Source organism: Cydia splendana, chromosome Z, assembly GCF_910591565.1.
Source record: "Cydia splendana chromosome Z, ilCydSple1.2, whole genome shotgun sequence".
Lineage (NCBI taxonomy): Eukaryota > Metazoa > Arthropoda > Insecta > Lepidoptera > Tortricidae > Cydia > Cydia splendana.
The window spans coordinates 7,289,762-7,305,051 of record NC_085987.1 but is presented as its reverse complement, the minus strand read 5'-3'; the positions used below and the strand labels follow the sequence as shown (position 1 = coordinate 7,305,051).

The window sequence follows — 15,290 nt, the reverse complement described above, 5'->3', positions numbered from 1 at the left end:
CAGATTTGCTGGAAAAAATTAAAACTTGAAAATCTGAATAACTCACCTTACGCTCCTAAGTCGACGGCTGAAAAAAATATTCAAAATCGGGTCCTTACGATGCCACTTGCAGGACAATCTCAGCAGACCATACTGATTCAAGATATATAGGTCATTTGCAGGCGTTCGAAACAGATTTGCTGGAAAAAATTAAAACTTGAAAATCTGAATAACTCAACTTACGCTCCTAAGTCGACGGGCGAAAAAAATAGTCAGAATCGGGTCCTTACGATGCCACTTGCAGGACAACGTCAGTAGATCAACCTGATTGAAGATAGATAGGTCATTTGCGGGCGTTCAAAACAGATTTGCCGGAAAAAATTAAAACATGAAAATCTGAATAACTCAACTTACGCTCCTAAGTCGACGGCTGAAAAAAATACTCAGAATCGGGTCCTTACGATGCCACTTGCAGGACAATCTCAGCAGACCATACTGATTCAAGATAGATAGGTCATTTGCGGGCGTTCTAAACAGATTTGCTGGAAAAAATTAAAACTTGGAAATCTGAATAACTCAACTTACGCTCCTAAGTCGACGGCTGAAAAAAATATTCAAAATCGGGTCCTTACGATGCCACTTGCAGGACAATCTCAGCAGACCATACTGATTCAAGATAGATAGGTCATTTGCAGGCGTTCGAAACAGATTTGCTGGAAAAATTAAAACTTGAAAATCTGAATAACTCAACTTACGCTTTTAAGTCGACGGCTGAAGAAAATAGTCAGATTCGGGTCCTTACGATGCCACTTGCAGGACAACGTCAGTAGACCAACCTGATTGAAGATAGATAGGTCATTTGCGGGCGTTCAAAACAGATTTGCCGGAAAAAATTAAAACTTGAAAATCAGAATTACTCAAATTATGCTACTAAGTCGACGGCTGAAAAAAATACTCAGAATCGTGTCCTTACGATGCCACTTGCAGGACAATCTCAGCAGACCATACTGATTCAAGATAGATAGGTCATTTGCAGGCGTTCGAAACAGATTTGCTGGAAAAAAATAAAACTTGAAAATCTGAATAACTCAACTTACGCTCCTTAGTCGACGGCTGAAAAAAATAGAATCGGGTCCTTACGATGCCACTTGCAGGACAACGTCAGTAGACCAACCTGATTGAAGATAGATAGGTCATTTGGGGGCGTTCAAAACAGATTTGCCGGAAAAAATTAACACATGAAAATCTGAATAACTCAACTTACGCTCCTAAGTCGACGGCTGAAAAAAATACTCAGAATCGGGTCCTTACGATGCCACTTGCAGGACAATCTCAGCAGACCATACTGATTCAAGATAGATAGGTCATTTGCGGGCGTTCGAAACAGATTTGCTGGAAAAAATTAAAACTTGAAAATCTGAATAACTCAACTTACGCTCCTAAGTCGACGGCTGAAAAAAATAGTCAGAATCGGGTCCTTACGATGCCACTTGCAGGACAACGTCAGTAGACCAACCTGATTCAAGATAGATAGGTCATTTGCGGGCGATCAAAACAGATTTACCGGAAAAAAATAAAACTTGAAATTCTGAATTACTCAAATTATGCTCCTGGGTCGACGGCTGAAAAAAATACTTAGAATCGGGTCCTTACGATGCCACTTGCAGGACAATGTCAGCAAACTATACTGATTCAGGACAGATAGGTCATTTGCGGGCGTTCGAAACAGATTTACCAGAAAAAATAAAACTTGAAAATCTGAATTACTCAAATTATGCTACTAAGTCGACGGCTGAAAAAAATACACAGAATCGGGTCCTTACGATGCCACTTGCAGGACAACGTCAGCAGACTATACTGATTCAAGATAGATAGGTCATTTGCGGGCGTTCAAAACAGATTTGCCGGAAAATTTTAAAACATGAAAATCTGAATAACTCAACTTACGCTCCTAAGTCGACGGCTGACAAAAATACTCAGAATCGGGTCCTTACGATGCCACTTGCAGGACAATATCAGCAAACCATACTGAGTCAAGATAGATAGGCCATTTGCGGGCGTTCGAAACAGATTTGCTGGAAAAAATTAAAACTTGAAAATCTGAATAACTCAACTTACGCTCCTAAGTCGACGGCTGAAAAAAATAGTCAGAATCGGGTCCTTACGATGCCACTTGCAGGACAATCTCACCAGACCAAACTGATTCAAGATAGATAGGTCATTTGCGGGCGATCAAAACAGATTTATCGGAAAAAAATAAACTTGTAAATCGGAATTACTCAAATTATGCTCCTAAGTTGACAGCCGAAAAAAATACTCAGAATCGGGTCCTTACGATGCCCTTTGCAGGACGACGTCAGATGATTATGCTGATTCAAGATAGACAGGTCATTTGCGGGCGATCAAAACAGATTTAACGTAAAAAAATAAAACTTGAAAATCTGAATTACTCAAATTATGCTCCTGGGTCGACGGCTGAAAAAAATACTTAGAATCGGGTCCTTACGATGCCACTTGCAGGACAATGTCAGCAGACCATACTGATTCAAGACAGATAGGTCATTTGCGGGCGTTCGAAACAGATTTGCCGGAAAAAAGTAAAACTTGAAAATCTGAATAACTCAACTTACGATCCTAAGTCGACGGCTGAAAAAAATATTCACAATCGGGTCCTTACGATGCTACTTGCAAGACAACGTCAGCAGACTATACTGATTCAAGACAGATAGGTCATTTGCGGGCGTTCGAAACAGATTTGCCGGGAAAAAATAAAACTTGAAAATCAGAATTACTCAAATTATGCTACTAAGTCGACGGCTGAAAAAAATACTCAGAATCGGGTCCTTACGATTGCACTTGCAGGACAACGTCAGCAGACTATACTGATTCAAGATAGATAGGTCATTTGCGGGCGTTCGAAACAGAATTGCCGGAAAAAATTAAAACTTGAAAACCTGAATAACTCAACTTACCCTCCTAAGTCGACGGCTGAAAATTAGTCAGAATCGGGTCCTAACGATGCTCCTTGCAGGACAATGTCAGCTGACCATGCTGATTCAAGATAGATAGGTAATTTGCGGGCGATCAAAACAGATTTAACGGAAAAAAATAAAACTTGAAAATATAAATAACTCAACTTACGCTCCTAAGTCGCAGGCTGAAAAAAATACTCAGAATCGGGTCCTTACGATGCCACTTGCAGGACAACGTCAGCAGACTATACTAATTCAAGATTGATAGGTCATTTGCGGGCGATCAAAACAGATTAACCGGAAAAAAATAAAACTTGAAAATCGGAATAACTCAAATTATGCTCCTAAGTTGACGGCCGAAAAAAATACTCAGAATCGGGTCCTTACGATGCCCTTTGCAAGACGACGTCAGATGATTATGCTGATTCAAGATAGATAGGTCTTTTGCGGGCGATCAAAACAGATTTAACGGAAAAAATAAAACTTGAAAATCTGGATTACTCAACTTAAGCTCCTAAGTCAAACGCTGAAAAAAATAGTCAGAATCGGGTCCTTACGATGCCACTTGCAGGACAATCTCAGCAGACCATACTGATTCAAGATAGATAGGTCATTTGCGGGCGTTCGAAACAGATTTGCCGGAAAAAATTAAAACTTGAAAATCTGAATAACTCAACTTACGCTCCTAAGTCGACGGCTGAAAAAAATACTCAGAATCGGGTCCTTACGATGCCACTTGCAGAACAATCTCAGCAAACCATACTGATTCAGGAAAGATAGGTCCTTTGCGGGCGTTCTAAACAGATTTGCTGGAAAAAATTAAAACTTAAAATCTGAATAACTCAACTTACGCTCCTAAGTCGACGGCTGAAAAAAATATTCAGAATCGGGTCCTTACGATGCCACTTGCAGGACAACGTCAGTAGACCAACCTGATTCAAGATAGATAGGTCATTTGCGGGCGATCAAAACAGATTTACCGGAAAAAAATAAAACTTGAAATTCTGAATTACTCAAATTATGCTCCTAGGTCGACAGCTGAAAAAAATACTTAGAATCGGGTCCTTACGATGCTACTTGCAGGACAATGTCAGCAGACCATACTGATTCAAGACAGATAGGTCATTTGCGGGCGTTCGAAACAGATTTAACGGAAAAAAAATAAAACTTGAAAATATGAATAACTCAACTTACGCTCCTAAGTCGCAGGCAGAAAAAAATACTCAGAATCGGGTCCTTACGATGCCACTTGCAGGACAACGTCAGCAGACTATACTGATTCAAGATAGATAGGTCATTTGCGGGCGATCAAAACAGATTTACCGGAAAAAATTAAAATTGACTAAGCCCCACGGTAAGCTCAAGAAAGCTTGTGTTGTGAGTACTCAGACAACGATATATATAATGTATATATACTTAAATACATAGAATACAACCATGACTCAGGAACAAATATCTGTATCATCAATCATACAAATAAATGCCCTTACCAGGATTCGAACCCGGGACCATCGGCTTCATAGGCAGGGTCACTACCGGACGAATCATTCTGTCCCTTTCTAATGTATGGCACTATTCCTTTCAGCCATTTAGGGTTGTGAAAATTCCAAGTCATTATCTTAATCTGTGATCGTGCACGCAAAACATCCTCCAGACTGAGCATAGTCTACCCCCTCTGCCACGCATTAGTTGTATCCAGATGAGACAATTTTTCGGCAATCTGATGAAATTCTCTGATCGCACACACCCGATTCTGACTATTTTTTTCAGCCGTCGACTTAGGAGCGTAAGTTGAGTTATTCAGATTTTCAAGTTTTAATTTTTTCCAGCAAATCTGTTTCGAACGCCCGCAAATGACCTATCTATCTTGAATCAGTATGGTCCGCTGAGATTGTCCTGCAAGTGGCATCGTAAGGACCCGATTCTGAGTATTTTTTTCAGCCGTCGACTTAGGAGCGTAAGTTGAGTTATTCAGATTTTCATGTTTTAATTTTTTCCGGCAAATCTGTTTTGAACGCCCGCAAATGACCTATCTATCTTCAATCAGGTTGGTCTACTGACGTTGTCCTGCAAGTGGCATCGTAAGGACCCGATACAGAGTATTTTTTTCAGCCTGCGACTTAGTAGCATAATTTGTTTAATTCAGATTTTCAAGTTTTAATTTTTTCCGGTAAATCTGTTTCGAACGCCCGCAAATTACCTATTTATCTTGAATCAGTATGGACTGCTGACATTGTCCTGCAAGTGGCATCGTAAGGACCCGATTCTGAGTATTTTTTTCAGCCTGCGACTTAGGAGCGCAAGTTGAGTAATTCAGATTTTCAAGTTTTATTTTTTTACGTTAAATCTGTTTTGATCGCCCGCAAATGACCTGTCTATCTTGAATCAGCATTATCATCTGACGTCGTCCTGCAAAGGGCATCGTAAGGACCCGATTCTGAGTATTTTTTTCGGCCGTCAATTTAGGAGCATAATTTGAGTAATTCCGATTTACAAGTTTATTTTTTTCCGATAAATCTGTTTTGATCGCCCGCAAATGACCTATCTATCTTGAATCAGTCTGGTCTGTTGAGATTGTCCTGCAAGTGGCATCGTAAGGACCCGATTCTGAGTATTTTTTTCAGCCTGCGACTTAGGAGCGCAAGTTGAGTAATTCAGATTTTCAAGTTTTATTTTTTTACGTTAAATCTGTTTTGATCGCCCGCAAATGACCTGTCTATCTTGAATCAGCATAATCATCTGACGTCGTCCTGCAAAGGGCATCGTAAGGACCCGTTTCTGAGTATTTTTTTCGGCCGTCAACTTAGGAGCATAATTTGAGTAATTCCGATTTACAAGTTTATTTTTTTCCGATAAATCTGTTTTGATCGCCCGCAAATAACCTATCTATCTTGAATTAGTATGGTCTGGTGAGATTGTCCTGCAAGTGGCATCGTAAGGACCCGATTCTGACTATTTTTTTCAGCCGTCGACTTAGGAGCGTAAGTTGAGTTATTCAGATTTTCAAGTTTTAATTTTTTCCAGCAAATCTGTTTCGAACGCCCGCAAATGACCTATCTGTCCTGAATCAGTATAGTCTGCTGACGTTGTCTTGCAAGTAGCATCGTAAGGACCCGATTGTGAATATTTTTTTCAGCCGTCGACTTAGGATCGTAAGTTGAGTTATTCAGATTTTCAAGTTTTACTTTTTTCCGGCAAATCTGTTTCGAACGCCCGCAAATGACCTATCTGTCTTGAATCAGTATGGTCTGCTGAGATTGTCCTGCAAGTGGCATCGTAAGGACCCGATTCTGACTATTTTTTTCAGCCGTCGACTTAGGAGCGTAAGTTGAGTTATTCAGATTTTCAAGTTTTAATTTTTTCCGGCAAATCTGTTTCGAACGCCTGCAAATGACCTATCTATCTTGAATCAGTATGGTCTGCTGAGATTGTCCTGCAAGTGGCATCGTAAGGACCCGATTTTGAATATTTTTTTCAGCCGTCGACTTAGGAGCGTAAGTTGAGTTATTCAGATTTTCAAGTTTTAATTTTTTCCAGCAAATCTGTTTCGAACGCCTGCAAATGACCTATCTATCTTGAATCAGTATGGTCTGCTGAGATTGTCCTGCAAGTGGCATCGTAAGGACCCGATTTTGAATATTTTTTTCAGCCGTCGACTTAGGAGCGTAAGTTGAGTTATTCAGATTTTCAAGTTTTAATATTTTCCAGCAAATCTGTTTCGAACGCCCGCAAATGACCTATCTGTCCTGAATCAGTATAGTCTGCTGACGTTGTCTTGCAAGTAGCATCGTAAGGACCCGATTGTGAATATTTTTTTCAGCCGTCGACTTAGGATCGTAAGTTGAGTTATTCAGATTTTCAAGTTTTACTTTTTTCCGGCAAATCTGTTTCGAACGCCCGCAAATGACCTATTTATCTTGAATCAGTATGGACTGCTGACATTGTCCTGCAAGTGGCATCGTAAGGACCCGATTCTGAGTATTTTTTTCAGCCTGCGACTTAGGAGCGCAAGTTGAGTAATTCAGATTTTCAAGTTTTATTTTTTTACGTTAAATCTGTTTTGATCGCCCGCAAATGACCTGTCTATCTTGAATCAGCATAATCATCTGACGTCGTCCTGCAAAGGGCACCGTAAGGACCCGTTTCTGAGTATTTTTTTCGGCCGTCAACTTAGGAGCATAATTTGAGTAATTCCGATTTACAAGTTTATTTTTTTCCGATAAATCTGTTTTGATCGCCCGCAAATAACCTATCTATCTTGAATTAGTATGGTCTGGTGAGATTGTCCTGCAAGTGGCATCGTAAGGACCCGATTCTGACTATTTTTTTCAGCCGTCGACTTAGGAGCGTAAGTTGAGTTATTCAGATTTTCAAGTTTTAATTTTTTCCAGCAAATCTGTTTCGAACGCCCGCAAATGACCTATCTGTCCTGAATCAGTATAGTCTGCTGACGTTGTCTTGCAAGTAGCATCGTAAGGACCCGATTGTGAATATTTTTTTCAGCCGTCGACTTAGGATCGTAAGTTGAGTTATTCAGATTTTCAAGTTTTACTTTTTTCCGGCAAATCTGTTTCGAACGCCCGCAAATGACCTATCTGTCTTGAATCAGTATGGTCTGCTGAGATTGTCCTGCAAGTGGCATCGTAAGGACCCGATTCTGACTATTTTTTTCAGCCGTCGACTTAGGAGCGTAAGTTGAGTTATTCAGGTTTTCAAGTTTTAATTTTTTCCGGCAAATCTGTTTCGAACGCCTGCAAATGACCTATCTATCTTGAATCAGTATGGTCTGCTGAGATTGTCCTGCAAGTGGCATCGTAAGGACCCGATTTTGAATATTTTTTTCAGCCGTCGACTTAGGAGCGTAAGTTGAGTTATTCAGATTTTCAAGTTTTAATTTTTTCCAGCAAATCTGTTTCGAACGCCCGCAAATGACCTATCTATCTTGAATCAGTATGGTCTGCTGAGATTGTCCTGCAAGTGGCATCGTAAGGACCCGATTTTGAATATTTTTTTCAGCCGTCGACTTAGGAGCGTAAGTTGAGTTATTCAGATTTTCAAGTTTTAATATTTTCCAGCAAATCTGTTTCGAACGCCCGCAAATGACCTATCTGTCCTGAATCAGTATAGTCTGCTGACGTTGTCTTGCAAGTAGCATCGTAAGGACCCGATTGTGAATATTTTTTTCAGCCGTCGACTTAGGATCGTAAGTTGAGTTATTCAGATTTTCAAGTTTTACTTTTTTCCGGCAAATCTGTTTCGAACGCCCGCAAATGACCTATCTGTCTTGAATCAGTATGGTCTGCTGAGATTGTCCTGCAAGTGGCATCGTAAGGACCCGATTCTGACTATTTTTTTCAGCCGTCGACTTAGGAGCGTAAGTTGAGTTATTCAGGTTTTCAAGTTTTAATTTTTTCCGGCAAATCTGTTTCGAACGCCCGCAAATGACCTATCTATCTTGAATCAGTATGGTCTGCTGACGTTGTCCTGCAAGTGGCATCGTAAGGACCCGATTCTGAGTATTTTTTTCAGCGTGCGACTTAGGAGCATAATTTGAGTAATTCAGATTTTCTAGTTTAATTTTTTCCTGGTAAATCTGTTTCAAACGCCCGCAAATGACCTATCTATCTTGAATCAGTATAGTCTGCTGACGTTGTCCTGCAAAGGGCATCGTATGGACCCGATTCTGAGTATTTTTTTCGGCCGTCAACTTAGGAGCATAATTTGAGTAATTCCGATTTACAAGTTTTATTTTTTTCCGGTAAATCTGTTTTGATCGCCCGCAAATGACCTATCTATCTTGAATCAGCATAATCATCTGACGTCGTCCTGCAAAGGGCATCGTAAGGACCCGATTCTGAGTATTTTTTTCGGCCGTCAACTTAGGAGCATATTTTGAGTAATTCCGATTTACAAGTTTTAATTTTTTCCGGTAAATCTGTTTTGATCGCCCGCAAATGACCTATCTATCTTGAATCAGTATGGTCTGCAGAGATTGTTCTGCAAGTGGCATCGTAAGGACCCGATTCTGACTATTTTTTTCAGCCGTCGACTTAGGAGCGTAAGTTGAGTTATTCAGATTTTCAAGTTTTAATTTTTTCCAGCAAATCTGTTTCGAACGCCCGCAAATGACCTATCTGTCCTGAATCAGTATAGTCTGCTGACGTTGTCTTGCAAGTAGCATCGTAAGGACCCGATTGTGAATATTTTTTTCAGCCGTCGACTTAGGATCGTAAGTTGAGTTATTCAGATTTTCAAGTTTTACTTTTTTCCGGCAAATCTGTTTCGAACGCCCGCAAATGACCTATCTGTCTTGAATCAGTATGGTCTGCTGAGATTGTCCTGCAAGTGGCATCGTAAGGACCCGATTCTGACTATTTTTTTCAGCCGTCGACTTAGGAGCGTAAGTTGAGTTATTCAGGTTTTCAAGTTTTAATTTTTTCCGGCAAATCTGTTTCGAACGCCTGCAAATGACCTATCTATCTTGAATCAGTATGGTCTGCTGAGATTGTCCTGCAAGTGGCATCGTAAGGACCCGATTTTGAATATTTTTTTCAGCCGTCGACTTAGGAGCGTAAGTTGAGTTATTCAGATTTTCAAGTTTTAATTTTTTCCAGCAAATCTGTTTCGAACGCCTGCAAATGACCTATCTATCTTGAATCAGTATGGTCTGCTGAGATTGTCCTGCAAGTGGCATCGTAAGGACCCGATTTTGAATATTTTTTTCAGCCGTCGACTTAGGAGCGTAAGTTGAGTTATTCAGATTTTCAAGTTTTAATATTTTCCAGCAAATCTGTTTCGAACGCCCGCAAATGACCTATCTGTCCTGAATCAGTATAGTCTGCTGACGTTGTCTTGCAAGTAGCATCGTAAGGACCCGATTGTGAATATTTTTTTCAGCCGTCGACTTAGGATCGTAAGTTGAGTTATTCAGATTTTCAAGTTTTACTTTTTTCCGGCAAATCTGTTTCGAACGCCCGCAAATGACCTATTTATCTTGAATCAGTATGGACTGCTGACATTGTCCTGCAAGTGGCATCGTAAGGACCCGATTCTGAGTATTTTTTTCAGCCTGCGACTTAGGAGCGCAAGTTGAGTAATTCAGATTTTCAAGTTTTATTTTTTTACGTTAAATCTGTTTTGATCGCCCGCAAATGACCTGTCTATCTTGAATCAGCATAATCATCTGACGTCGTCCTGCAAAGGGCACCGTAAGGACCCGTTTCTGAGTATTTTTTTCGGCCGTCAACTTAGGAGCATAATTTGAGTAATTCCGATTTACAAGTTTATTTTTTTCCGATAAATCTGTTTTGATCGCCCGCAAATAACCTATCTATCTTGAATTAGTATGGTCTGGTGAGATTGTCCTGCAAGTGGCATCGTAAGGACCCGATTCTGACTATTTTTTTCAGCCGTCGACTTAGGAGCGTAAGTTGAGTTATTCAGATTTTCAAGTTTTAATTTTTTCCAGCAAATCTGTTTCGAACGCCCGCAAATGACCTATCTGTCCTGAATCAGTATAGTCTGCTGACGTTGTCTTGCAAGTAGCATCGTAAGGACCCGATTGTGAATATTTTTTTCAGCCGTCGACTTAGGATCGTAAGTTGAGTTATTCAGATTTTCAAGTTTTACTTTTTTCCGGCAAATCTGTTTCGAACGCCCGCAAATGACCTATCTGTCTTGAATCAGTATGGTCTGCTGAGATTGTCCTGCAAGTGGCATCGTAAGGACCCGATTCTGACTATTTTTTTCAGCCGTCGACTTAGGAGCGTAAGTTGAGTTATTCAGGTTTTCAAGTTTTAATTTTTTCCGGCAAATCTGTTTCGAACGCCTGCAAATGACCTATCTATCTTGAATCAGTATGGTCTGCTGAGATTGTCCTGCAAGTGGCATCGTAAGGACCCGATTTTGAATATTTTTTTCAGCCGTCGACTTAGGAGCGTAAGTTGAGTTATTCAGATTTTCAAGTTTTAATTTTTTCCAGCAAATCTGTTTCGAACGCCTGCAAATGACCTATCTATCTTGAATCAGTATGGTCTGCTGAGATTGTCCTGCAAGTGGCATCGTAAGGACCCGATTTTGAATATTTTTTTCAGCCGTCGACTTAGGAGCGTAAGTTGAGTTATTCAGATTTTCAAGTTTTAATATTTTCCAGCAAATCTGTTTCGAACGCCCGCAAATGACCTATCTGTCCTGAATCAGTATAGTCTGCTGACGTTGTCTTGCAAGTAGCATCGTAAGGACCCGATTGTGAATATTTTTTTCAGCCGTCGACTTAGGATCGTAAGTTGAGTTATTCAGATTTTCAAGTTTTACTTTTTTCCGGCAAATCTGTTTCGAACGCCCGCAAATGACCTATCTGTCTTGAATCAGTATGGTCTGCTGAGATTGTCCTGCAAGTGGCATCGTAAGGACCCGATTCTGACTATTTTTTTCAGCCGTCGACTTAGGAGCGTAAGTTGAGTTATTCAGGTTTTCAAGTTTTAATTTTTTCCGGCAAATCTGTTTCGAACGCCCGCAAATGACCTATCTATCTTGAATCAGTATGGTCTGCTGACGTTGTCCTGCAAGTGGCATCGTAAGGACCCGATTCTGAGTATTTTTTTCAGCGTGCGACTTAGGAGCATAATTTGAGTAATTCAGATTTTCTAGTTTAATTTTTTCCTGGTAAATCTGTTTCAAACGCCCGCAAATGACCTATCTATCTTGAATCAGTATAGTCTGCTGACGTTGTCCTGCAAAGGGCATCGTATGGACCCGATTCTGAGTATTTTTTTCGGCCGTCAACTTAGGAGCATAATTTGAGTAATTCCGATTTACAAGTTTTATTTTTTTCCGGTAAATCTGTTTTGATCGCCCGCAAATGACCTATCTATCTTGAATCAGCATAATCATCTGACGTCGTCCTGCAAAGGGCATCGTAAGGACCCGATTCTGAGTATTTTTTTCGGCCGTCAACTTAGGAGCATATTTTGAGTAATTCCGATTTACAAGTTTTAATTTTTTCCGGTAAATCTGTTTTGATCGCCCGCAAATGACCTATCTATCTTGAATCAGTATGGTCTGCAGAGATTGTTCTGCAAGTGGCATCGTAAGGACCAGATTCTGAGTATTTTTGTCAGCCGTCGACTTAGGAGCGTAAGTTGAGTTATTCAGATTTTCATGTTTTAATTTTTTCCGGCAAATCTGTTTTGAACGCCCGCAAATGTCCTATCTATTTTGAATTGGTATGGTCTGCTGACATTGTCCTGCAAGTGGCATCGTAAGGACCCGATTCAGAGTATTTTTTTCAGCCTGCGACTTAGTAGCATAATTTGAGTAATTCCGATTTACAAGTTTTATTTTTTTCCGGTAAATCTGTTTTGATCGCCCGCAAATGACCTATCTATCTTGAATCAGCATAATCATCTGACGTCGTCCTGCAAAGGGCATCGTAAGGACCCGATTCTGAGTATTTTTTTCGGCCGTCAACTTAGGAGCATATTTTGAGTAATTCCGATTTACAAGTTTTAATTTTTTCCGGTAAATCTGTTTTGATCGTCCGCAAATGACCTATCTATCTTGAATCAGTATAGTCTGCTGACGTTGTCCTGCAAGTGGCATCGTAAGGACCCGAGTCTGAGTATTTTTTTCAGCCAGCGACTTAGTAGCATAATTTGAGTAATTCCGATTTTCAAGTTTTAATTTTTTCCGGTAAATCTGTTTCGAACGCCCGCAAATGACCTATCTATCTTGAATCAGTATGGTCTGCTGACATTGTCCTGCAAGTGGCATCGTAAGGACCCGATTCTGAATATTTTTTTCAGCCTGCGACTTAGTAGCATAATTTGAGTAATTCAGATTTTCAAGTTTTATTTTTTTCTGGTAAATCTGTTTCGAACGCCCGTAAATGACCTAACTATCTTGAATTGGTATGGTCTGCTGACATTGTCCTGCAAGTGGCATCGTAAGGACCCGAATCTGAGTATTTTTTTCAGCGTTCGACTTAGGAGCGTAAGTTGAGTAATCCAGATTTTCAAGTTTTATTTTTTTCCGTTAAATCTGTTTTGTTCGCCGTCAAATGACCTATCTATCTTGAATCAGTATAGTCTGCTGACGTTGTGCTGAAAGTGGCATCGTAAGGACCCGATTCTGAGTATTTTTTTCAGCGTTCGACTTAGGAGCGTAAGTTGAGTAATCCAGATTTTCAAGTTTTATTTTTTTCCGTTAAATCTGTTTTGATCGCCCGCAAATGACCTATCTATCTTGAATCAGTATAGTCTGCTGACGTTGTCCTGCAAGTGGGATCGTAAGGACCCGATTCTGAGTATTTTTTTCAGCCGTCGACTTAGGCACATTACTTGCCTCGGCTGGCCCATATATATGATTTTTTCGATTTTATTTTTTTATGGCAAATCTAATGAGATCCTAACGATTTTAATGCCTGAACAAACGTGAACTAACGTCGCTCGATGACTTCACATGGTTAGTTTGGCTGATTTCGGGGTGGGGTGGCTAGTGTGAAGACAGCCACCCCACTTTGAAAAAATAAAAAAAAATGAAGGAATCGGGTCCTAACGATTTAAATGCCTGAACAAACGTGAACTAACGAATGTCTTGCTATCTAGACCAAAAAAAATTACAAAAAGTGATTTGGGGTGGCTAGTGTGAAGACAGCCACCCCCATAGTATAAAAAAATATAAAACGACGGATATCTCTTATTATGTTTTGAACCCCCGCAAGGCACTATAATTTATCGCTTAAATATCGTCCATATAAGTTTATTCAAGCTAAAGAATCGTTAGTATCCGCGTCGATTGCTTGCTAGACCACATTACTTGGCTCCGCTGTCCCATATATATGAATTTTTCGATTTTATTTTTTTATGGCAAATCTAATGAGATCCTAACGATTTTAATGCCTGAACAAACGTGAACTAACGTCGCTCGATGACTTCACATGGTTAGTTTGGCTGATTTCGGGGTGGGGTGGCTAGCGTGAAGACAGCCACCCCACTTTGAAAAAAAAAAAAAAAATGAAGGAATCGGGTCCTAACGATTTTAATGCCTGAACAAACGTGAACTAACGAATATCTTGCTATCTAGACCAAAAAAAATTACAAAAAGTGATTTGGGGTGGCTAGCGTGAAGACAGCCACCCCCTTTTGTTTTTAAAAAAAAATGATGTTAGAATCGGGTCCTTACGATTTTACCTACTGAACAAACGTGAACTAACGATGAACAAACGATATAGCTATGCCATTTGCGGGCAAACGATATGGGGTGGTCAACTTCACGAGCATGGTTTTCCTAGCACATTATTATTCTAATTGTATTCAATGCGTGAATTATTCAAATCAATATGTAGTACACATTATAAAATATTAAATGTTCAGTGGGTAACTTAACAATCAGCCAAAAATGGTTTTTAATATTAATTTGCAAAATAGGTGATGTAGCACAATGTCTTATCAGAAACTAGGGCGCATAGGATTACTTGAGATAACATTAGTTCTGTGACCCCTAAGAAACATAAACAATGCAGGAATAACTAAATTGAGAACAGTAATTGACAAAAATGTTGACAAAAAGGTTTTTTAACGAACATAAAACGGGTAGTGCTCAATAAATTTTCCAACAAAATGTCATCATAACGGATGCCGTGTTAATATGCATTATACTTACAAGAACTGGCTAACCATTCGCCATTTGGACTGAATTTAACGGACGACACCGCCTTCGTGTGTCCAGCGAGAGTAAATTTGAGCGTGTAGTTCGGCTTCTGAAAACCGATGCACAAATGAGCGCCAAATCGCACGTGCTCTGATACAAAAGTTGAGTTACATAAACATGTGCAAGCGGCAACTGACGCAAAGCCGTGAAATAATCAAAGAAATGCGATGAACTTACTGCTACCGACGACTTGTTGGACTGTGGAGCGCTCTGAGAAAGCGAATTAGGACCGGAAAGATTAGCAGAGGGCCCTCCGTGGGCTTGATGTGCAGCTGGATGCCCCGGCCCGGGTCCTAGCGGCACCATGTTTCAACGACTTGACTTTCAACGCACTACGATTTTCTTTGTTCGACACCTAATGCAATCACTATTAAACACTGAATTACCACGGAACTTGAAATTATGAAAACGTACACGATTTAGCTGACTACCGAATCGCAATTTAATAATTCTTTCCACGCCAGTTTTTAAAGAAAATTGTATATCTGAGCGTCTCAATGCGTTCATTTCGCGAATAGCGAACAGTAGTGCCAACTTAATAAAATTCAAAATGTCTACCCACCCACCCACATACGTCTCCTACTGCGTGGGACGCGTAAGGCAAGGTATACACGTACCTAAAAGATTTTA

At 40.1% G+C, this 15,290-nt stretch overlaps 1 protein-coding gene across 1 annotated transcript in view; it reads right to left on the bottom strand.

The window, feature by feature from the left end:
- LOC134804292 (WD repeat-containing protein 5) overlaps positions 1–15,205 on the bottom strand; it is a 46,778-nt gene extending 31,573 nt beyond the window's left edge. The window contains exons 1-2 of the mRNA XM_063777294.1: positions 14,838–15,205; positions 14,613–14,709 (exon numbers count right to left, since the gene is read on the bottom strand). Coding sequence (XP_063633364.1) covers positions 14,613–14,709; positions 14,838–14,966 — 226 coding nt within the window. The 5' untranslated portion in view covers positions 14,967–15,205. The remainder of the gene's footprint in view (positions 1–14,612; positions 14,710–14,837) is intronic.
- Between the last annotated feature and the right edge of the window lie 85 nt (positions 15,206–15,290).